Below are 25,626 nucleotides of genomic sequence, written 5' to 3' on the forward strand. Positions count from 1 at the left end.
GGCAATTCGAGAATGCCCAATAGTTCTGTATGAGGAAAAGTGTTTGTGTGGCGTAAGTACACTTTGCAGCTGCTCACTGTTCGTTCAGTGTGTGGGAGTGCACAAAAGAAAGAACATGTTGCCATTTAGTGAATATTCTTACAAATGCACCTACATGTGTCTTCTCTGTGCGCAAAATTTGAAAAAAATAATTCAGTCAGTGTAGGTACTACCGAAAGAATGTATGTCGAATATGGCATTTGAGCAGTATGTGCTCATTGTGCCGATATTGTCAAAAGGCATTGTGAGCAATATGAGTTGAAATACCAAATGGATGTTTAGTCAACAACAGAGGCATAGTTATAAATTTTTTGGAAGGAGGGAAGGTAGTAAAGTCACATTTTTGAAATGGTAATTTTTTTGTTTTGTGCCACAACAAAATAAAATTTCCCGGGTCGTGCACAGGTCCGGTGCTCCACCCTCTAGCTTGTACAGAGGTGAATGTGACGTAAGCGCAATAATATTAACAGTAAATATAAGTACATGTAGTATTTAACATCCTAAAAACCATATGAAAATGAGGGATGCCATGATGGAGGGCTGTGGAAATTTCAACCATTTTATGTTCCTCTAACCTGCACCGGGAACACACAGGCCCCTACCATTTTGCATCCATAGAAATGCAACCACTGCAGTTGAGATCGAACACGTGACACTATGGCGTTGCTAAAGATATCGTTTCTCTCTATAGAGCAGTCAATTTCATGAACAATTTTGCACTCACCAACTGCATTTAAACAGTAATATTAGTGTTGCATCTCATATTGCTTATGTCAGTACATATATCTACGGTATTATGGTCACCTTTGCGCAAACACTTCACAACACCATCGGCATCTGTAAAATCCAACACCTGCTGTTAAAACGAACAAAGGGTGGTAGATGGTCATCATTTGTTGCTTCTAGTGGGGATGAAAGCTAACTGTCTAGATTAGGTATCTCATTTTAATAAATTGAAACTGTACCCTCTCACATTCTCAACAGAACCTCGCCTTTGCTCATTGAGTGTTCATGAACATGTATTCCAAATGCATCCGTGAATTTCAATGACTGATCCTGGACGTTATCTAGGAAGCTGACTTGAATCCTCCTTTTTTTTATCCAGGCTGTGGCAGCTGCATTTCCGATGGAGGCGGAAATGTTGTAGGCCCGTGTGCTCAGATTTGGGTGCACGTTAAAGAACCACAGGTGGTCGAAATTTCCGGAGCCTTTCACTATGGTGTCTCTCATAATCATTTGGTGGTTTCGGGACATTAAACACCACATATCAATCAACTTGAATCTTTTTGTTTTAATCCATGCCATATAGCAAACGGGTGAAAAAAAAAGAAAAACGATACTTCAGAACCACTCAGCTGGTTCAACAGTGGCACACATAAACACTTGACAGCGGAAATCACAGACACTATCGAAGGTGAACACAGAAATTCACGACTGAATACACTGCAATATGCTGCACCTTGCAAAATTTGCTTGATTTCAAAAGTGCTGGCATGGTACAGGTTCAAAGGTAAACGTGTGAAGGCAGTGTGCTTGTTATGGCAGTTGTTGGGGCGTACCCACTTTCCCATGAACAAGTGGCTTGTGCGCCTGTTTGGTGGTGCTTGTGCCCTTAAGGAATCTCTATAGCATTTACTCAGTGAAATCCTTACCTTGTTCCTGCTTTATTTCATTGCAGGGCGCCTAATATACTTGAATGCGGAACCTGATGTGGAGAGGACATCAGCAGGCATCCGAAGAGACATGACCCTGGCATCTAGACTAAAGACCCCAGTCAATGGCTTGAAAGGGGTGTCACCACTGGTGAAACTCCCACACTTCGACCTTGTGTGGGGCTATACAGTGGAGTATATGCATAGTGTTCTGCTGGGCGTAACAAGGCAGTTTGCTGAGTATTGGTTCGACTCGTCAAACAGCAATGAGCCATACTACATGGGTGAGTGCACCATACACCTCATGGTTGAAGTATTACGGATAAATATTTTAGAACAGTGCATATGGCCCACTTTTGTATTGCTGCCAAATTTTTGACATACATGTGTTTGTATGATGCCGTCTCATGTACACTTTGGCACCTTCCCCTATTTGAAGGTTTGCTTGCTTGAACGGGCGATACTTTTTTTTTCTCGAAAGCTTCTTGTGGAAAATGATGGAAATTGGTATCAGAAAAGCCTGGCATTTGACCAATGTAGAAAATACTGTAGTGAACAATTGCACGTAGTCTATGGATAAATCAATCTAGGTCCACGAAACCAGCCAAGGCTTTTTTCAAAGTGCCCCTTCTAGTGTTCAAATGTAAACAGCACATTGTTTTCTCAAACAAGAATACTAATGCCACCTAGTGTAATGTCTAGCTGTAACAGGAATGTTGTTTTGGGGATTTCACATGCCAGAATGACCATATGGTTATCAAGCACACCATATCATTATCAAGCCTAGTTGAGGTTTCTGGAAATTTTTACTACCTGGAGCTCTTAAAGGAGCACTGACATCAAGTTTACTCATGTCCAGATTTCCGCGTCAACGAGTAGCTATCGTACCTTTAGTAGCTATTCGCGACCTAAAACGCATCTGAGGTACGAATGAATATCTGTAATATTGTTTATATATCTGCTATCGATTGAGGTTCAAAATGAGTCGAAAGCCGTCAAATTGTAGTGCTGTCAGCGCTACCTCGCGGCCACACCTAGGCCGCTGCTTAGCTGGTGTTGCTTTCACAAAAAATGGTGACGTCACGCACACTGGCGTTTCATCTGCTAGGAGCACACGTGCAGTCAGTCCAGCTGTGTCTCTGATTATGTAGACTAAAGCCTCTCCATGCATTTTTGGCCGGTTAGCTTAAGCAGTGCCAACTCGTTCTTCCCCTCTTCCCCTTTAGCCCCGGCCCTCACAAGGAGCCTCATACTGCCAGTGAAACCCACCTTATTCACCAACACAGAATTTACCCTGGAGCAGCTCGGCGCAAAGTGAAGCGAGCAAATGTGGCTATTCTTAGGCGTCTAGTCTCTCTGTCCATCAGCGCATCAACTCACTGGCTATGTTGAGGTTCGTGGCTTGGAAAGGCATGAAACGCCACGCTATTTCTTCTTGTTCCACGCCTCGACGTGCCGGTTGTCACTGCGCAGCAGTTTCTCGACATTCTGGCACGTATTGTCACATTGAATGATAGTACTCATGCTGCGGAACACATGCCAAATCAGTCGATGCAACACTATGAATTGCACGCACGCTTCAACACAGCAAGGAGAGTCAATAGTGAGAGCATGGCTGGGAGTCGGCTCCAAACACACTCAGATCGTCGACGTCACTGTTACTAGCGTATCGTCACTCAGGGTGGTATTTGTGGAATGTATCACACCGAACACGCAGCTCTTGTGTTGATGTCGCAGGGCAGTATATTTCCAGTTTTCTCTCCTTAGCTTCCCTACGCTGTTTGACATCGAATTAAAATAACTTCCTCGCATTCAATGCCATTCAAATTTGACCAAAAAGGCCTACTCATACCAAGCGATCAAATCATGGGCATATCTTGATCTTGAAATTTGATGTCAGTGCTTCTTTAAGCATGCCCTGATATCATGCAGCACTTGCACTTCTAGCACTTCGCCTTTGTCAAAATGGTACTGCTATGCATGGGATCAAACTCATGTCTATTGGGTCAGCAAACAACACCGCGTCCACTATGTCACTGTCCGCAGCAGTAACATGAATGCATGAAGTTGCCACGTAATGATGTTTTTAGTGTTGCTTAAAAAGCTTCCTTTGGAATGCTTCAGGGGACCATTAAATCATATGGAGAATTTCTTACTAGTAGTTGACTAGAACTGTTTGCTGCCCCCCTACAGGACGTCCAAGCACATTGAGGGTGATCAACAAACGCCTGCTGAACATTCGTCCTCCACATCATTTCACCCGGCTGCCTCGCACGCTACGAGAGAGGTGCTATTGGAAGGCGCACGAGTGGCGAAACTGGCTGCTATTTTACTGTTTACCATGCTGCTACCCTGTGCTACTGCCAAGATATTTCCGCCACTTCGCCCTCCTGTCTGAGGCAATTTTTCTCTTGCTTTTGCAAGAGCTGTCATCTGACCACATGGATCGTGCAGGTAAGAACACGTTGACAACTGAAAGCACAATCACTTGCATTTTACAAAACTGTCTTCAGTTCACAGTAAAAAACAATCGTGCCATTGAAAGAATACTCAAGTTCTCAAGAAGACTGTCTCTATAAGAGGTGATTTGAAATGGCCTTTGATGTTAGTGGGAGACTCAGAGTGAAATGGGAAAGGGATTGTTTTTTTTGTTGTCTGCTGAGGTTTTAAACTTTGAAGGCTAATAACGTCCTTTACCGTGTTCCAATTTCGATAATTCTTTTTGTGTTCATCAGTATTCAGCACTACACTAACTTCAGTGCTGCAGAATTCAGAAGAAAAAGCGTTGCAGACCCCTTCCTTTTAGAAGGCTCGTAAACCACCGAGAGGTCGAAATTCAATTGTGGTGGGGAACTCTGAACGAGTGTATGACAAACACGGGGCTGTGAGAATTTTTCTAAACGGTGCTGTAATAGTGGAGTTAGACGCGTTTGATTATCGAAACCGTGACGATCATTCCTTTCGTTCTCTTCTGCACTTCCCTTCATGGTATACTCTCCTGAAGCTGCTTTACCCTTTCAATGAGCACCCCTCTCTTGCTCCTCTCAATCTCACCTGGCATATGTCAGTGCTGACGCGCTGCTTGAAACACCGTCTACTTGCAGTGGCCGGGACTCCGTGAGTTACATTGTAGCTGTGTGCTTGTTACGAACGAAATTTTCAGAAGCATAAAAAGCTTAGTTTATGGTCCCCAGGTCCTGGAAAATGGCCTATTTTGCGGCCTTGTGAACGAGCTCAGAACGCGCCCCTCTGACTGCGATTCGACACTGAGGAGTAGCTGCTGGTGAAGCAAAAGAAAAGCATCCAACAGCACTTGACCATCACTGGGGGAGAGGGAGAGCGAAAGCTGAGAAGACGATGTGGCGATAGGGTCAGTCGCAAGTTGCCCTCTGTGTCGAGATTTGAAATGAAATGAAATTAACAGATTTTCTTTCTGGAGAGAATACAGAAAAACAAAGTGAAGCTAAAGGCCATTCGGCCTGACGTGGCTTCGCTACGCGAAAAAATTTCACCAAAAAGTGCTACAATGAATAATAATTATCACATTACAAGGAGCAGCATAATAATAGAAACACAGAAATAGCATAAAAGCAAAAATAGGTGGTATATAAGTACAAAAAATAGGCTGCATAGACAGAGAATCAGACATCGAGGCTCTTTTCATTACATATTAAAAAAAACAAACACATACGTATTGATATATTCATATAATACACTCGCATATTAATACATACATGTGCCCATATGTACGTACATACTACTGTATATACACGCGTTTTGTACCCAACGGTGAGAGCATATGTGTAACCTAGCCAGAAGTTTATTGAAAACATGATGTTTAATATACTCAATTAATGAGGAGATGTTTTATCTGATATTTAAATTGTGTAAATGAGAGGTTAAAATTTAATTGTTCACCTAAATGATTTATAAGCTGTGGGGCGTGGTATGCAATCAGGGCTCTGCCATATCCAGTCCTAGTAGCAGGAACGCGAAATGGTTGCCTACGGAGCGAGTATTTGAGTGCGCCTTCCGGTGCCGTAGTAGTGTGGAGTTTATTTTTATAAATGTAAAGTAATAGCCTATATTCATACACCTGTCTTGCTTTGAGTATACCATGTTTTATGAATAATGGACCGCTAGGAATCTCCCTTGCGTTGCCATAATAATCATTGAATAGGCGGAGAACTTTCTTCTGTGAGATTTCTAGTTTATTTAAATTCTTCTCATTTGTAGTGCCCCATACTAGCATACTATAATTTAAACTGGGTGAATAGCCACCATGTCAGAGGCTCGGCCTGGTGTAGTACGCACAGGTTCGCATGTGCTTATGTAGACATATACGTAAGGCATATCGACGTGAGGCATGTATTGGCTAAGTATCGCAATGCCCTTGTGTGCATAAGGGGGGGGGGGTGCAAAGCCAGCCCTAACATTGATGTAATAGAGAGGAAGGGGGTCTGTGACGGGGGGGGGGTGCACAAAGGCAGCCCCGTAAATTGATGTATTTGGAAGGGGATGCTGCTATGAACTTTCACCCCCCCCCCTCCTCTACTGAAAGATAACTCCTGTGTACACTTGTGATGCTCTACACAATATTTTGAAATTCTTGTCACCAGTGCGTGATGACGCTTAAAGGCGAACTTTGGCATTTTTGCGATATTTATAAATTTGAACAAAACGCTTGCTTCGTAATGTTTATTTTAGGCCATTCCACTTTTGAAAGTATTTAAATACAGCTTTTTTAATATGTTCATCTCTTCACTGGTGGCTTATGCGCAGTAAATGTTACTTCTTTGAAACAAGAGAGGCTGCATGAAAAAGGTGTTGTAATATTCTATAGCATCGTTAAGGAAATAGTTGTTTATTGCATTTTTCAGGACGGCTTCTGACATCCTTTGTATCCCAGGCAGCCGGGCTCTATGGACAGCGATGTATGAGCTTTAATGTGCATCAGCTTCTCCACCTGACTGATGCTGCGAGACAGTTTGGTCCTTTGTGGGCCCATTCTGCTTTCGCATTCGAAAACAGTAATGGTTACCTTTTAAAACTTGTTAGTGCTGCAAAAGCTGTGCCTGCGCAGGTGCTGGAAAGAGTAGTGATGGCACAAGAGCTCCAGTTATTGCTTGCAGGGCTTCCATTGCCATCAAAAGTGCTCAGTTTTTGTAGTAGCATGCTCGGTAACCCAATCACTGAGCATGCACGGCACATTGGAGCTGCATGGTTGTTTGGAACACCGAAACAAGTTCCTTCTCTCAGTCATCAGGAGTCTTCTTGCTTGCAGACATGGTGTGGACAAGTTCCAGTCGTTCAAGAACATTTCAGGTTTTCTATTTTGGGCACAATCTTTCACAGTGAATCGTACAAAGCTGGAAAGAAAAACAGCTCTGTGTTCGAGAGCAAAACTGGAGGCTTTTATTCTATAAAAAGAATATTTGAGGTGACAGATCCAACTTGTGCTTTAAATGGTGGGACTGTCCTTCTTTGCACAAGGATAGTTGCTGGCAACAACGTTGCAGGACTCCCGCCACACATTTCCGACTGTTTTTTTTTCTTTAGTGTATTCGCTCCTCCCTCTAACTATGAACGACATTGGCGAAGCATGTGTTCTGGTCTCTTTGAATGACAAAGAAGACTACATTTGTGCAGTTCCTAACATGGTGGAACGTGACTAAGGTTACATTAATTTCACAGGCAGACACAGAAGTGGTAAAGAAATACATTTCAAAACCATGATATGATTATGAGGGATGCTGTAATGTAAGGCTTTAAAAGTTTTGACTCTTCGGTGTACTTCAATGTGCACCTTAATCCAAGCAAGTGGTTCAGTAGTTTTTGTCTTTATCAAAATGCAGCCGCCGTGGGCAGCATATGATCCCGTGACCTCTTGGTCTGCAGGCGAGCATCATAACTACCAAACCTCTGTGGCAGATGAGAAACATATCCAGTTAAGGCAGGTACACATTGCTGCGAACCACACAAGTAACTGAATGAGCTGCTTTTGATACGGCAGGCTCGTTCTTGTCATGAATGGTAGTATGTGAACTCATAGATTACTTTTATTTGTCTTTATATGAGCATGTTGTGGCCAAAAACGTTGAACAGCAGCTCGAACAACATCGTACATTGAGGCGTTCCATATGGCCTGGCGTAAAAGTGAGTGTGTTGCTCCAAACACAGTAGTCACTTCGTGGTCTTGCGAAAGGTCCTGAAAGTAATCTAAGATAGATTTGTCCACCCATGCTTGTAGGAAGTTCCGGATGGCTGAGTAAAAGTTAGTCGTGCCTAGCTGGCACGTGCAAGCTGCAGTGAACTTTCAGTAAACGAACATCTGTATAACATGGAACTCAAAAATTTTTTTGATTTCTTGATCAATGTTCATGAAACTTGGTCAGTTTATGTTTGTGTGCTTACTTCAAATATGTAATTATTTTCTTTTGTAAAGTGTACTTTTTAAAAATACAGAATATTTTGTTTGCCTTTCAAGGAGGCAGTTTTCTTTCTGAACAAGAGTTTCTGAACAAAGAGAGGTGGAGTGTAGTGTCGGGCAGCAGCAGCATAGCTCATGGCTTGGGGTTGCGGTTGCGATGTCTCAGCGATATTTATTGAGAGCCGGATTTTCTGTCTAACAATGTCTGCGATCGATGAAACTTGTGGCTGGCATGACAGAAACATTCAGCGAAGTTCTTCCCGCACTACGGCCATTATGGTCGTTCGAGCCTTGTTTTGTAGAGGTTCGTACTCTGGTGGTAAACATTGCTGCCTGCGGCTTGTTCGCTGCTTGTGGCCAGCGTGGGTGTCTTCACCGCGACGTGGAATGGGTTCACGGCTTGACGGGGGAGTCTAGCACATGAAAGAAGCAGCACCTCCACAAGATGTCACGGGGGCGTGACGGGGACAATGGGAGCAGACTGTGATTGCGAGATGAAACTGTTTATTCGGCTGAACTTGTGGCCCATAAACTGAAGGTCAGATTACAGCGATTCCCACTGGCTCTGATAGCAGTAAACAGAAAGTTGGCCGTTGATTAACTGGCAAGTGGTGAGGTGCATCAGTGTTTATACATTTGCCATCGACTATTCTAGCATTCTCGTTAGCAGTTACCTAGGTTCCAGAATATTCTGCAATGTTCCAGAAGTGGGCGTAATCTTGACAAAGTGATCTACTGCAGTCTTGAAGCTTCTTGAACATCGCAGGTGCTGTTTGTGCTGAGAATCACTGGCAGTAAAGTAGTGCAATAACAAAACTTGAGAAAAGAATATGGCAATACAAAACAAATTAACAGGTGATGTAGTTCTGTAATTTGCTCAACAAACTTTTGGAAAAGCAGTATGTAGAGTAGTTCGAGATTTCAACTATCAGTAGAACAAAATTCTTTAAAGCAGTTCAAGTGTGACCGGTAAGGAACAGTCCATATGCAATGTCAGGTTGTACATACACTGGAATATATGAAAGAGAGAGGTTCCTGAATGTGATTATAAGTGTGAATGATCCTGCACAGCATAACGATTCGTTGTTGTAAGCACCCACATTTCAATGTCTGCAATAATAAAACATAAGCATGCAATGAAGCTGAAAAAATGTGAATGTAACAAGTGTAAATGACTCTTATTGCTTTTTTATGAACTTATTTCATGGTATTTATGCAATTGCGTCATACTGTGAGGTGGCTGAACAGTTGAAATGTATTTCAGTATCGGGCAAACCAATGATTTGTAAACAGCTGACTTTCATTTTTTTGTTGCATTTTAAAATCTTCATTTAAGGTAATCATTTTGATGGCCTTGTTATTTGTGCTTTTGTATATTACAGCATTGTAACTGCAACTATTGTCTTGGCAGTGTTGTGTGTATGAACAAATAAATAAATTACATGATGGCTCTGCATTCCATTGCTGTTGAATGTGGATATATGCCTGTATGTAATTGAAGCCATGCAACATTTTGTAGTAAGCCGCAGAAAACCTCAATAGCCGCAGCTATTTTTTCTAGCTTTGCATTGTGGCAATGTTTGTTTTTGGAGGTTTCCTGTAGTAGCTGTACTGAGTGTCAATGTTTATTTTTGAGGTTTTATGTACTAGTTGTACTGAGTGGGGAGTATGTTGCACCAATAGTACAAAGCTATCTTAATAATTTCTTGCCTTGGATTGTATTATTTCGAGATTTTATGTATTAACTGTACTGGAGTAGAAGCATGTCCTCTGAATCTGACTCGTACAGAATTGACCAGTTCATATGTAGAAATAAAGAAACATGTTTTTCATCTTTTTGTGTGGAAAGCAATTCGCTACGAGGACTGAAAACTTCATTACAATGTGCTCAAATTTTTAAACCTTTTCACATGCCATATGAATGAGACATAAAATATGATAAATGGCATAGACATACATAAGTTTCACTCTGGCACAACACTAAAATATATACCAAGCAAGAGCAGGCTGTAGGCTATTTTACCTATCCAGAGACCCTCCACATGTATTCTAAACTATGTCAAAATTTAGCCCGATATAGTTGCATAATTCACTCTTTTTCGTTAGGATTAAGGAACATCAATCAGTAGCACATATACAACATTTGTATGAATAGGCTTGTGTAGACAGCACAAGTTATGTAAATGGACTTGAACATGTGGGCAAGTAAGCTAATCACAAATGTAACTAAAAGGTTTTGGGAATATATCTTATATACTTTGGGATATACTTTATTGTGATGATATATACAAAATAAAAATTGTTTTCTTCATGTAAAAGAACCAAAAAGTAATTGAGCTAAAAAACTTATGGTCCTTTTTAGGCCCTTCTAATTTCCAAGGAATGTTATACATGTCTTGCGTGAGTTATTTCAGAAAACAAATATACATAATACTAATTGAGTTAAGAGATTTGGCATTTTTAGGCTCTTCATGTTTTCAAAGGTTAAGATGGAAGCACACAAAACACAATCTCTAGAACTATTTGCTCGTATTCAGCTTTTAAGCACAGCCAAGTACATTTCAGGAGCAAGCAAGCCTGTGTCACCCAAACACCATTGAACTATTTAAAGAAATGCATCGAAACTTGAACTGAACATTTGAACCAATTTTGTTTTAATACATAAGTGCCGTTGGAAATACATGGTTCACCGGTGCATACATGCATACGTACGTACAACAAGCTGTTTTCAAAGGTTCAGGTGAAAGCACATGAAACAAAAGTTTTTTGCTCTTATTCATATTCAGACAAATAAACACAGCCAAGTACGGTTCTTAAATGAGCAAGCTTGTGCCAAGCCAACGAAACTCCCCGATTGACCATTTCAAGCAATGCGTGAAAACTTAAACTGAAAATTTGACGTAGTTTTGTTTCAACAACCTAGTACTGCAGAACCTTTTATTAACTTTTTATAATAAAATTTTATGTGTTTTTTTATTGAGGGGAAGTATAGATGGATGAATGGCATTATTGAGGTCTTTCAGTGTTTAGAGCACAGAGGGCAGCCGCTACGTCAGAAGTGAGAGGCCTTGCCCCTCGACCGTGTCATGCCCTCTTATAGATAGCCCAGAGCTGTGCCTCAAGATTCGAGGTGCATAGAGATCATTCGCACTTTTCCTTGGTAATCCTGGCTCCTTGTGCCTTGAGGCAATGCCAGAGCATGTGAGTGAGACTAGGTGTACGTATCTCTCCGGAATCTAATTCAGGTTGAATTGTCTGTTATATTTTTTGTGTATTGTGTATATAGTAGGAAGTTATTTACTATTTACCAGTTTAATGAAAGGATTATTCATTGCACAAATACATTTGAATGATCTTTTGCATAAATATCATACCATAAATTGTGCAAATGTAAGTATGCATACAACTAAGGTGATCACAAATGAAATTACTTTGATAATTATATGATATACTTATCTAATTTGCTGTAGCATATATTTGCATCTCATGATATATACTAATTAAGATTGGTTATTTCTTGGGGTTGCATGTGTACAGCTAACTAATAGAGCTGAAGAAAATTTGGGTACTTCAATACCAGAAAGTTATACTTGCCTAGATATTCAGTCTAATAAGTTCTATTCATGTTCTACATTCATTCTTAAGGGTGACATTGAGCCCTATGCAAGTCCTATAGATGGTCTCCATTCAGCCCCATTAGCTCCTATATTGTGCTAGATGCGACCTACATAGCATTCTCATAGCTCCTACATACCCCTATATGTTCTTCCCAGGTCCCATTCAGCTCCTACATAGCTCCTACATACCCCTATATACGTCCCATTCAGCTCCTACATAGCACCACGAGGGTCCTGTACAAGCCCTATATACCCCATTTGGTCCTCCCACAGCTCCTGTATTAACCCCTGTAACCCCTGTATTGAAGCATACGGATCCTGTATGAAATTATATGGGTTTTTTCAGTAGGGATGGTACCACGAAGCTTTTCTGGGAAGGTCGGAGAAGACATCGATGAATGGCTGAAACACTTGAACCATGTGAGTAAATACAACTGTTGGGATGTGGCCTCCCGGTTGTCCAACGTCGGATTGTTTCTTCAAGGGATGGCGTTGGTGTGGTTTGAAAACCACGAAGAAACACTAACGATCTGGGAAGCGTTTGAGAAAGAAATAGGGAGCTGCTTCGGGGACCCATTGATGGAGAAGAAGCGCGCTGAGCAAACTTTAATGCAGCGTGCTCAAGTCCCCGGTGAAACATGCACAACGTACATTGAAGAGATTCTGAAATTGTGCAAGTCTGTAGACCCACGCATGAAAGAAGATGACAAGGTAGGGCATCTTCTCAAAGGGGTTGCTGAGGATGTCTACAATTTCCTCATCGGCAAGAACACCTTGGCGTCTGTAGCGGACGTAATATAACACTGCCGCACGTTTGAAACACTGAAGGTTAGGCGCATCACTCCCAAATTTGGTAGACTTGCCAACGTCACCACCGTCGCAAGTGTCAACGTCCCTCCAACATCGTCCTGTGATCTTGCCTCAATGATCAGGCAAATCTTACGCGAAGAACTTGGACGACGTGATGCTGTCAACCCGCCGAAAGCACCTGCTATCAACACCTCCCCGCCATACGACGCAATGTGTGCTGCCGTTGATGCCACGCTATATGATGTGCCCCAATCAAGAGCACCAGAGCCCCCAACCGACAACTTACATCATCGCCGTGGTTTCCAGAACGCCTCCCGCCAACCACCTACATTGTTGTCTTCGTGGGACGATCATGGGCACATGGCGCTTCGTGGAAGGTTTGGCGACGTGCGTGGGGCCCCTGTGTGCTATAACTGCGGTTTCCGTGAACATGTGGCTCGATTCTGTGGTCAAAGGCATCGCGCCCAGCAGCGCTACTACGAGGGACCATCAGCGTCTTCTCGACAAAACCGCTGGCGCGGTGGTATGCATTTCATGCGGGACGCGTACGTTGGGGACGGCTTCCAGCAAACGACCCATAGTGATACACATGTAGGACGCAATTTCCACCGAAATTTACGCAACGACTCGCCTTCCTCCATGCGAAGCTTGACGCCCCCCACAACATGCTGGTTCCGTTCCCCATCTCCTGGTCGACGCGTCACCTCCCCGCCTCCGGGAAACTAGGTGGTACGGCCAATGGAGGTGAGGTCCCCGAACATTTGTCACTACATCCGCCTATGCCTCCACCCGTTTTTACGACGCAAAATAGGGTCCCCGTGCTTATTGATGGACTTCCTACGATGGCTTTGATAGATACTGGAGCAGCTGTTTCAGTGATGAGTCTTAACTTCAAATTGTGGCTAGGACATAAAGTGATGTTTCGCTGGGACAGTTGTGCATCATTTCATGCAGCGAGCGGGAAGACACTGTGCCCGATCGGTGTGTGTGTTGTTAGTGTCACTTTGGGTGACAAGGTCTTTGAGGCTGAATTCGCCATCCTGACCAGCTCCACCGATGACATCATCTTGGGCATCAATTTTCTACGCGAGTGCGCGGCTACTGTAGACCGCGGTGCTGGCGAGATTATGCTATCGGCATTTACTGACGATCCTAGGTGCTGTCAAGAATCTATCACCGTCATCGAGGATATTGTCTTGCCGCCCAACTCGATGAAGACCGTACGCGTTGACGCCTCGACCTCGGACGCCGGAAAGTTTGATGTTTTTGTGTAGCCCATTCCTCTCAATTGCGCCAAGAAAAATGTGCTCGTTCCACATTGTGTTCTGTCGATCAGTGATAGGCGAACGGCCTTGTGGGTGTCAAACTATTCAAATGAACCTGTTATGCTAGCCTGCGGATTGCGACTCCCCCGCTTCGAACAAATGCAACCAGTTTTATTGCATCTTTAGGTGACGAGAGAGTAGATCCTATTCGTGCAGCGTACCATACAGAAGCCAACTTTCTGAGTATGGTAAACAAGTCGCTATCATCAGAAAAACGTCAAGCTTTGGTCGAAGTCCTTGCGAAGCACGCTACTATATTTGACTTTGCGCAGAAAGCAGAGTAAATAGGTGTACCCGAGTCGCGTACTCGCCATGGGATTGACACAGGATCCGCTCACCCTATCCGGCAGAAACCATACTCTCATCTGCGGAGCGCAAGGTCATTACTCAACAGGTAGAAGAGATGTTAAAGAAAAGGGTCATCCAAGAGTCGTGTAGCCGTTGGGCTGCCCCTGTGATTCTTGTCCGAAAGAAGGATAGTACATGGCGATTCTGCGTGGATTACAGACGGCTCAACTCTGTTACTAAAAAGGATGTCTACCCGCTTCCCAGGATTGATGATTTCATCGATTGTTTACATTCGGCATCGTACTTCTCCTCCGTGGATTTGAGATCTGGTTATTGGCAAACCCCCATGCACCCGAATGACAAAGAGAAAACGGCCTTCATAACCCCAGATGGTCTATTTGAACTCAATGTAATGCCGTTTGGCCTATGCAACGCTCCAGCCACGTTTGAGCGCTTCATGGACTCTGTGTTACGTGGACTAAAGTGGGAAGCTTGTCTTTGCTACCTGGATGACATTATAATTTTTGGCCGTACATTTCATGAACACAACCATCGTCTAAACATTGTTCTCACCTGCCTTGAGAGAGCTAAGCTCACCCTAAACTCTAAGAAGTGTCACTTTGGCAGCCATGAGACTCTCGTTTTTGGTCACCTGATGGACAAGCATGGCGTTCGACCCGACCCCCAAAAAGTCGCAGCAGTCAGCAGCTTCAAACAACCTCAGTCGGTACGAGAGTTGCGAAGCTTTTTGGGCCTATGCTCACACTTCCGTCGCGTCATGCCCAGGTTCGCCGACCTCGCTTACCATTTGACGTCCCTACTCAACAAGAACGCACCTTTTCAGTGGTCTAGGAATGCGAGTCGTCTTTTTCGCAACTCAAGTTTGTTCTTACGTCAGGGCCCGTACTTCGCCACTATGACCCATCTGCTGCCACAGAAGTTCATACCGACACCAGTGGTGTAGGTATTGGCGCCGTCTTGGTCCAACGCCATGGAGCTGCTGAACACGTCATTGCCTATGCCAGTCGCTGTTTAAGTAAACCGGAGCGAAACTATACTATCACAGAGCAGGAATGTCTCGCAGTCATATTCGCCGTGCACAAGTTTCGCCCTTATATCTATGGACGCCAATTCTCGATTGTCACCGACCACCATTCTTTATGTTGGCTCACTGGACTACGGGAGCCATCTGGTCGTCTTGCTCGTTGCGCGTTACGATTGCAAGAACACGACTTTGAAGTAGACAACCGAGTGTGACGCTGACAACTTTGATGAATATTTGGCTGTAGTGGATACACCGTTTCCTGACCTAACAAATTTTCGAGCAGAGCAACGCAATGACAACAGTCTCGCTTCTTTTTTTATTTCCGGAACGAACGGTCAACGTGGTTTCGTCGTAAAGGATGGCGTTCTTTACAAAAAGAATTATTCCGGCGCAGGCCCTCGCCTACTTCTTGTTGTGCCTACAAGTCTTCGACAACACGTACTTCGGGCAATGCACGACTACCCAACATCTGGCCATATGGGTTTTTCTAGGACATTTTATCGCACGCAAGAACGCTTCTTTTGGCCGAAGATGCGCAAAAGTGTGACTGCATGCGTTGCGAGCTGTGAGTAATGTCAATGCCACAAGCGTCCTACAACTCCGCCAGCCGGACTACTTCATCCCATAGCACCCCCGAGTTCACCATTTGACGTCGTAGGTGTCGACCTGCTCGGCCCTTTTCCGCGATCAACGAACGGCAACCGATGGATTATTGTGGGCGTTGACCACCTCACACGTTACGCCTAAACTGCGGCGATTCCTGCGGCAACGGCCACTAAAGTTTCACAGTTCATGCTGTCACACGTTATATTATGCCATGGATCCCCCCGTGTCATTACCAGTGATCGCGGGCAGCAATTTGTTGCCGAAGTAGTTGAAGATCTCCTTCGTCTTGCTTCGTGGCATTTTCGTCACACTACCCCGTATCACCCGCAGGCTAATGGTTTGACGGAACGAACAAATAGGACTCTCGTCAACAAGATTTCTATGTCTGTTGATTCTGGAGACAAAACATGGGACGCAATTTTGCCATTTATAACTTTCACCTACAACACTGCACAGCCTGAAACAACGAGATACAGTCCATTTTATCTGCTCTACGTACGCCAACCCCGCACAGCTCCTGACACTATCCTTCCTTTTTCTGAGACTGATCAACCTACTCTCGCCGAAACCATTTGCCGCGCAGAAGAGGCCCGGCGCATCGCCTGTCTTCGAACTTTCGTCTCACAGAAACGCTCCAAGAACCGTTACGAGAGAAGTCACCGGCACGTATGGTTTGAGAAAGGGGATTTGGCGTGGCTTTGGACGCCGCTTCGCAAGCGCGACCTCTGCCAAAAGTTTCTGGCCAACTACACCGGTCTGTTTGTTGTCTTGGAACATCTCAGCGATGTCACGTACGTGATATCTCAGCTGTTGTCAACTGGCCGCCACTCAAGCAAGACCAACGTCGTTCATGTTTCCCGTCTAAAACGCTATCATCATCGCAACGAAGCCTAACTCGCCCAGTGGGCATCGTCTGCAAAGGGGGAATTGCTACGATACTGAGGAGGCGCGTGGAAGAAGAGGAGAACGAGGTTGGCACGAGCGGTGATCGGCCAGATCCCTGGACTCTCGCATTGATCATCTCCTGTAAATAAAGGCATCGCACCGTAACAATATTGTTGCGGGTTCGCGGCTATGCAGCTATGCGGGCGGTGTTCCAGCTAGGTGAATGTTTAAGAACTGCGAGCGTTTTTTGCACAGCACTTCCCATGTTTCTCCAATTCATTGCTGTTGCTTTCAGCGATTAAACTTTGGGATTCCGAATGAGGTTTCTGTTAGCCCAGTACCTGTTCGCTCGAGTCAAAATAAAATTTTATATAAAAACTCTCAGTGGTGAGCTTCGGCCGTGTTTGTAATGACCCTGTGGCATATGCGAACACACTCTTCATAGGGATTTTCCGAATAATTTACATTTCTTCTGGCGCCCGAATTGGCATGCTTCCACCATGAATAGTAAGCCTCTAGGGTTTGTCAATTATTCAGTAAAGCACCCCATAAAGAGGTTAACCAATGGCAGGTAGCATGGTATACGTGATACGCTCATTGTCCCGTTTCTTTGGTTGCTGTATATACACTTGTGCGCGGCCCAGGTCAGGGACTATGCAGTGAGTCTTCCTTCAGCGGAAATGTGCGTCCATAAGTGCTGCGGTGGTGAGCAGGAAAGCCAAATTATCTCATCATTTCACACAACACCCTTTTTCTTCGCGCCCCCTCTTTGTTGAGTCACATCACAAAATTTCTTTTCAGTGACCTGTGTAGAATATTATTTCTCAAGTCGACTGCCGTAGCACGCACCCTTGCTCTCTCGTTTGTGTGAACCATTTCATCTATGCACCGCCACCAAAATTCATCGTTTGTTAAACCAGAAACATTTGCTGCGGCACAGAAGTACGGCGTGTCATGCGGCTCCTCTACGTGAGAGTAACATTCGATGAAAATGCAAAGAAAGAAAGTAGTAATAATAATATTCAAAGAAAAGAGGTACCGCACACAATTGTTACTCCGGTGGAAGCATCGTCGAGAGCAACAGAAGGAAAACAGTTGCAGTTCGACTTGGTCAGTTCAAGCGACGATTTTTGCTTTACAAAAGTATGCGACATATTAAGGAGCGCGACCATTTATTATCAAAAAATGCTCTTCTTATGCATCTTGCGGAAATCGCCCATCTTGACGTCCCAAAGAAGGGGTCGTTTGACAACTTCTGCAATGAGCAACTCGTTGAAAGCAGCGCGAGACATTCGTGAGCCGGGGATAGGACGGATGACGTCTGCTACTCAGTTGGTGGTGGTAGTAGTGGTTAGAAGATGAGAAAAGGCACCTAATTTCTGCAACCCTGTCGGGAGCAAGGCGCAGTGCCTGTCAGTTGGAGTGAGTTTTGTGAGTCGAGTTCCCCGCAGCGCACGCGTTCTCTCCTCGACTCGGTCCCTGGCATCATGTGTCAAACGACGTCACTAGTCGCTCTGCCGCTTCTGCCGCGAGCGAATTTTTCCAACTCTGGCGAATTTCACTAGAGAGAACAGTCGTCACGGTAGAAACCTGTTCTGGCTCGCGTGGCGGCTGCCGCTCCGCTCTTGGAGCAAAATCGCCCACATGTGAAACACGCTTAACTCAGGGGACGAATTGCAACTCATGATTACGGAGTTAGACAAGGAGAGCAGAAAGGTGTGTCTTAAAATTAATCTGCAGAAAACAAAAGTAATGTACAACAACCTCGGAAGAGAGCAGCGCTTCAAGATAGGTAATCGTGCACTTCAAGTTGTAAAAGACTATGTCTACTTAGGGCAGGTAATAACAGTGGAGCCGAACCACGAGATTGAAGTAACTAGAAGAATAAGAATGGGGTGGAGCACATTTGGCAAGCACTCTCAAATAATGACAGGTAGATTGCCACTATCCCATAAAAGGAAGGCACATAACAGCTGTATCTTGCCGATACGTAGCTTCGGAGCAGAAACCTGCAGACTTACAAAGAGGGTTCAGCTTAAATTGAGGACGACGCAGCGAGCAATGGAAAGAAAAATGATAGGTGTAACCTTAAGAGACAAAAAAAGAGCAGAGTGGATTAGGTAACAAACGGGGGTTAAAGATATCATAGTTGAAATCAAGAAGAAAAAATGAACATGAGCCGGGCATGTAGCGTAGACAGGATAACCGCTGGTCATAAAGGGTAACTATAACTGGATTCCCAGAGAAGGCAAACGAGTTGGCGGGAGACGGAAGGTTAGGTGGGCAGATGATATTGTCGCAGTGCAACACGAATAAAACACAGGTACACCTTGAGGCAACGAAAGCAGCGTGATTTCAACAGCTGAGCCACAAGATTGTCTTCTTCGGTTTCGAGTGAAGCTAGAGGCCCACTACCTCGTGTCCACTAAATCCCCCATCATTGTTTTCGTCCACATGTAGACACGCGTCATTTGCCTCCCTCTCAAAGAGCATCGCCCCGATGCAGTCTTCAATGAAGTTTAGTTTTTTTTTCTCAAGAAAAGTCTCACATCACTCGCTGACGTAAGGCTTCATGCGGACTACGTGAACGAGTTCAGGATGGTGCTGGCGACGCCTTGTACTATACGAACTGTCGGGAACAACTTCGTAAGTGACGTCACTCAGTCTTCGCAGCACTAGGTACGGTCCAAAGTATCTTCTTAAGAGCTTTTCGGAAAGTCCTCGTTTCCGTACCGGCGTTCAAACCCATACTTTGTCGCCAGTTTGGTAGACGACTGTTCTGCGGTGAGCATCGTAACGGCCTGCATCGTACTCTTGCTGCTGGCTGATGCGTAAACGTGCAAGTTGCCTAGCTTCTTCCGCGCGTTCGGTAAACGTGTGGGCATCCGGGACGATGTCGTCGCCTTCGTGCGGTAACATTGCATCTAACATGGTTCATACTTCCCGTCTATGAACGAGGCTTAACGGTGTCATGCGGGTCGTTTCTTGCTTGGCCGTGTTGTATGCAAACGTTATTATGGCAAGATTTGATACCAAGTTTTGTGTTCAACGTCTACGTACATTGAAAGCATGTCTTCAATGGTTTTGATTAGACGCTCTGTCAGCCCGTTCGTTTGCGGGTAATAGGCAGTGGTTTTACGATGCTTTGTTCCACTCAGCATCAAAACATGACCCAAAAGAGCTGCCGTAAATGCGGTACCTCTGTCTGTGATTACGACGGCTCGTGCACCATGCCTTAGTACAATATTATTAATGAAAAATCTTGCCACTTCCACTGCAGTACCTCTCTGGATAGCCTTTGTTTCTGCATAACGGGTCAGCTAATCCGTCGCGACGATAACCCATCGGTTGCCTGCAGTAGAAGTAGGGAGTGGGCTCAAAAGGCCCATGCCAATCTGGTGGAATGAAGTTATTGGGACCTGTACGGGTTTAGTTGGCGGTGACTTGCGTCGCTGGCAGTCGAGACAAGTACGAACGTAGTTGTTCATGGCTGTGGTTAGTCTTAACCAGTAATACCTTTGCTGTACCGTAGCCAACATTCTTGTGTAACCCAAGTGGCCAGAGGTAACCTCGTTGTGGCATGCTTTCAGTACTTCGGTGCGCAGGGCTGCTGGGATGATGAGTAGATAGCCATATCCCGTCGACAAAAAATTTCTTTTGTAGAGTACTCCGCCCCGTAAACAAAACGATGACAACAATCTTGCGAATACTCTTGGCGCCTTCCGAGGACTGCCATCCAAGTAGGTAATTAAGCAAAGCAACTCAGCGTCGTCACGTTGTTGCGGCGCAATGGTGGTCGTGTCGAGGACACCGAAAAATGAAGTTTCCTCCTCCTCGGGTAGGGTCGCCGACTCAATGGGTGAACGGGACAGACAGTCAGCGTCCATATGTCGCTTGCCTGACTTGTGCACGACCGTCATGTCAAACTCTTGCCGTTTTAGGCTCCAACGCGCTAATCGGCCGACCAATATCTAAGATAGGTAGAGTCCGGGGCATAAATAGACGTAGCCACGAGCGCCGAGTCAATTCAGACATAGGGTATATTAACATGCAGGGTGGTAGGAACAGGCTGAAGTGGGAAGAGATAGAAGAACAGCTAAGAGAAGAGAGGCCGATGGTATACGGTTTTGTAGAAACCCATCTCAGGGACATGGAACTACCTCCGAACAATCCGGACTACGCGTGGGAATATTGTAATAAAACAGAAGGCAGCAGAAAGGGGTGTGGTATGGGGGCATTCATTCATAAAAGTACAGACTGGCAAAGGGTCAAGCAGGAGTGCAAGGAACATTTATGGCTAAAAGGGAAAGTGGCAGGTCAAATGACACTCCTTGGTTTCGTGTACTTGTGGACGGGAGCAAAGGCTAGTGAGGAAAACCAGGCAATGGTAGAGTGTATATCAAGGGACATTCAGGAGTTAAGAAGAGAGGGCGAGATAATTATACTAGGAGACATGAATGCGCACATAGAAGATATAGGTGGGTATACCGACCCGACAGGCAAAATGATCATGGATATGTGTGAAAGGCTTGATTTTATCATTTGCAACAGTACCGAGAAGTGTGAAGGGCAAATAACATTGGCGGTAGGAAGGCTGCAGTCGACGATAGATTATGCGCTGATGCCACATATGATGTATGATAAGCTCAGGGGAATGCACATAGATGGTGGCTCCAGAAGTCTGGGTAGTGATCACAGATGTATCGAGCTAAGTTTTGGAAGAGCAGCGAAAGTGGGAAGGAGACAAAATGAGCAACTACAAGAAAATTTTTATCCCGAAAGGCAAACTGAAATACACTAAACAAATTGAGAAAGTAATCACGAAGAATAATAAGACAGTGTGGACATACACGAATCTAGTTAGAATCTTTGAGCTAGAGTTTGCTAAGACGCGTGACAAGTCCCCCCGGAAAAGAAGACAGAAACCCAAAAGTTGGTGGGATGAGGAAGTTAAGAGAGCCATAGCAAAACATCAGGAAGCCTCTAGGGAACACAGACATGCTAAGCAGTGGTGGGGTGAACCGACAGATGATGTTGAAAGAAAATGGGAAACATTTTTAAGCTATAGAAGGTATGCATCCCTTCTGATCAACGAAAAGATTAAAAGAAAGGGAGCTCAGTGGCTGGCAGAAGTACATAAAAAAGATAGAAAGGCAGCTGCGAAAATTTGGAACCATCTAAACTCCCTAAGAAATGAGACGAACCTAGAGCAGAGTTTTATAACTACAGCCAAAGGTGCTAGGCTAGAAGGGGATGAAACTATCGAATATATAAGAACAAGGGTGACAGAAAAATTTCAACAAAGAAGTACTTTATGTATTACAATAGACAAGGACGAATCAAGTGGTGCAATGGCTCCATTTTCACAACGAGAGTGGGAAAGGGCTGAGAAAAGGGTTCCTAGTAGTACATCAACAGGCTCAGATGGCATTCCAGTTATGCTGATAAAGACATTAGGTCCGAAGTCTAAGCAGGCTTTGAGAGAGGCAGTGAGCAAAGTAATAATCGATGGTGATGTTCCCGATGGATGGAGACTCAGCAGAATGAGCATGATCTATAAAGGAAAGAAGGAGAAAGATGACATAAACAACTACTGTCCTATAACAGTGACATCAGTGGTCTACAGGCTGGCGATGCAGATTATAAAAGAAAGACGGCAGGCATAGATAGAAGATGAGGGGATGCTGGGGAAACTGCAGAATGGGTTTCGGAAACACAGGAGATTGAAAGACAATCTGTTCTCACTGACGCAGTGCATCGAAATAGCAGAAAAGGAACACAGGCCAGGCCCCTGTGGCTAGCATTTTTGGATATCAAGGGAGCGTACAATAGCGTGGTTGAAGAGGCATTGTGGGGAATACTAGACACACTAGGCGTGAAACATGTAGTCACTAATCTTTTAAAGGATATCTATAAAGGTAACAAGGTAGTTATAAAGTGGGAAAAACAGGTATCCAAGCCTGCAGGGGTAAAACGGGGGCTTAGGCAGGGGTGTCCCCTGTCACCCTTATTATTCATGATGTACCTACAAGGATTAGAGGCCAAATTAGAAAATTAGAGGATAGTGGACTGGGCTTCAACCTCTCTTTAGTCACACAAGAAAACTTATTGATCAGGCACTACCAGCATTAACGTACGCAGATGAAAAAGTGCTAATGGCCAACAACAAGGAAGATTTGCAGAGATTGATAGACATCTGTGGTAATGAGGGAGATAGGTTAGATTTTAGATTCAGTATGGAAAAATCAGCAGTCATGATTCTCAATGACAACAAAGGTAGTGAGCTTAGAATACAGGACGTCACGCTAGAGATAACAGATAAATACAAATATCTGGGCGTATGGATAAGCAATGGAACCGAGTACCTGAGGGAACACGAAATATACGTGACTACTAAAGGTAACAGGAATGCAGTAGTGATGAAAAATAGGGCGCTGTGGAATTACAATAGGTATGATGTTGTGAGGGGAATATGGAAAGGGGTCATGGTTCCTGGGCTGACGTTCGGCAATGCGGTCTTGTGCATGAGATCAGAAGTTCAAGAAAGATTACAAATTAAGCAACGTGTAATGGGTAGGCTTGCTTTAGGAGCTCACGGGAATACACCGAATCAGGGAGTACAAGGTGATATGGAATGGACATCATTTGAGGGCAGGGAAGCTAGCAGCAAGATAAAATTTGAGAAGCGATTGAGAGAAACGGGGAAGGAGCGTTGGGCTAGGAAGGTTTTCAGCTACTTGTACATGAAGAACGTCGATACAAAATGGAGAAGCGAACCAGGAAATTGACTGGTAAATACTTAGAAAACAGCAGGTGGCCAAACCAAAAAGAACTACCGGTCAAGAAGAAAGCGAAGGAAACAGAGACTGACATGTGGAGAATGGGCATGATTAAGAAGTCCGCACTAGAGATCTATCGAACTTTTAGGCAGGCCAAGGAAAGGATCTACGATAATACTCGGAGTAGTTCTCTACTGTTTAAGATCAGGACAGGAGTACTGCGAACCAAGACATATCGGACCAAATACGAAGGGGTAGACACAGTATGCAGTGCGTGTGGAGAGGAAGAAGAAACTGCCGAACACTTGATAATATTCTGTAAAAGGCTTCACCCTAGTGTTCAGGATGATGGCGCAGAGTTTTTCAAAGCACTGGGGTTTGGGGACCGGGAGGGCAAAATAGACTTTAAGCGAGTAGATTTAACTAGAAGGAAGTTATCTGATTGGTGGCTAAAGTCAAGGCACGAGTGAAAATTAAACTCTTCACTGCAAAGTACGAATTCTCAAACTCACTTTTTAAAGAAAAAAATAAATCTAGTTTTTGGTTCATTTAGTATTACGGCTTGGTGGCGCTAGCCACCACCTGATCTAAAGGGTACAGCCATATCCATCCATCCATCCATCCATCCATCCATCCATCCATCCATCCATCCATCCATCCATCCATCCATCCATCCATCCATCCATCCATCCATCCATCCATCCATCCATCCATCCATCCATCCATCCATCCATCAATTTATTCATCCGTTGCAGCCTAGGTGACCTTCTTGCATTAAGGTTCGCGTATGTGCGGCGGTGCGACAAAGGCGAACGCACGGTGGACGGAGAGCGGGATCGACGTTTCAGACTAGGAGAGTGAGTAGGCATTGCCTCCTCTGCAGTGGTACAGCCATACTCAAGGTGAGAACGGGCTAAATAGAAAGGGGTGTCGTCACGGCGTGGTGTGTATTCGTCGTTGGCACGTCTACCATCAAACCAAGGTCGATGAGGACGGAATGAATCACCTCAATGCCAACAATGACGGGCAATATGGCCTGCACCTCTGCAGTGAAAGCATAGTGGACGTCTGTTCACTGTGCGCCATGCATCGGTTTTTCGGGTCGGTGGACGTCTGAGCATCTCCCCTGGCGTCGCTGCCCATGAGGTGTCTGTGGACGGCTGGTTGTATGGCTGTAGCGTGGGAGGTTTATGTAGTCTCTGCTCTTGCGGCGGAGACCAAGGGACCATGGGCACCTGGTGGTACTGCGTTGGCATAGCAGGTGGTGGACGTCGAAGAGTGGCATCGTAGCTCATAGGAGGCTGCTGAATATTAGGACCAGTCATAGACACTGCTTGGTGAATTTCGTCGCGTACGACATGAGCGATCGACGCGATGGGATTTTCAGCAACCGGAGTCCGTAACCTCTGCAGTTCTTGGCGAACAGTCTCCCTAATCAACTCTCGTAAGGAGGTCTGATTCTCAGACGTCATGGTGTTAACGTTGATAGGGACATTGCAGGACATGCGGTCATATTGCCTGCAGCGTTGATGAAGGGCCCACTCGATAGCCGTAGCTTCCTTATTGAAGTCAACCACGGTACTTGGAGGGTTGCGCAGTAGCCCGGAAAAAAGCTGTTCCTTGACACCGCGCATGAGGTAACTCAACTTTTATCTTCCGTCATATGCAGGTTAGCTCGGTGAAAGAGACGAGTCATGTCCTCGGCAAACATTGCAACGGTTTCGTTGGGTTTTTGAACCCGTATCTCCAATAACTGCTGCGCACGGTCCCTTCTATCGACATTGGCGAAAGTATCGACGAACTTAAAGCCAGGCCAAGCTGACAAATTGCCTTCTCTGTTTTCATAGCAAGTACGAGCACCGTCGTCAAGGTAGAAATAGACGCGAGAAAGCTTTTCCTGTTCCGACCACTGATTGATCTTGGCAACATGCCCGTAGTTGTCAAGCCAGTCGTGAACGTCTTCATGGGCACCGCCACGGAAGCGATCGGGAACGAGGGGTTGAAAGATGGTCACCTGAGATGGGGGCGTCGGAAAGCTGCCTTGGGGCACCTGTTGTGGGCTTGCGTTGGCCATTGGTTGTGGTGTAGGGTGCCTAGGAGGTTCCGGCGAGTGAGTGAGCTATGGTGCGAGGCCTCGCAATCGTCGACTG

At 44.9% G+C, this 25,626-nt stretch overlaps 1 protein-coding gene across 1 annotated transcript; it reads left to right on the top strand.

Annotated features, from left to right (window-relative positions):
- The first annotated feature begins 1,564 nt into the window (after positions 1-1,564).
- Positions 1,565-8,111, top strand: LOC142771920 (uncharacterized). Its single transcript, XM_075873908.1, has 3 exons — positions 1,565-1,975; positions 3,885-4,145; positions 6,572-8,111. The coding sequence occupies exons 1-3, from the start codon at positions 1,783-1,785 to the stop codon at positions 7,315-7,317; spliced, it is 1,200 nt and encodes a 399-aa protein (XP_075730023.1). The 5' UTR covers positions 1,565-1,782; the 3' UTR covers positions 7,318-8,111.
- The last annotated feature ends 17,515 nt before the right edge of the window (positions 8,112-25,626 follow it).

Source organism: Rhipicephalus microplus, chromosome 9 (genome assembly GCF_043290135.1).
Source record: "Rhipicephalus microplus isolate Deutch F79 chromosome 9, USDA_Rmic, whole genome shotgun sequence".
Taxonomy (NCBI): Eukaryota; Metazoa; Arthropoda; class Arachnida; order Ixodida; family Ixodidae; genus Rhipicephalus; species Rhipicephalus microplus.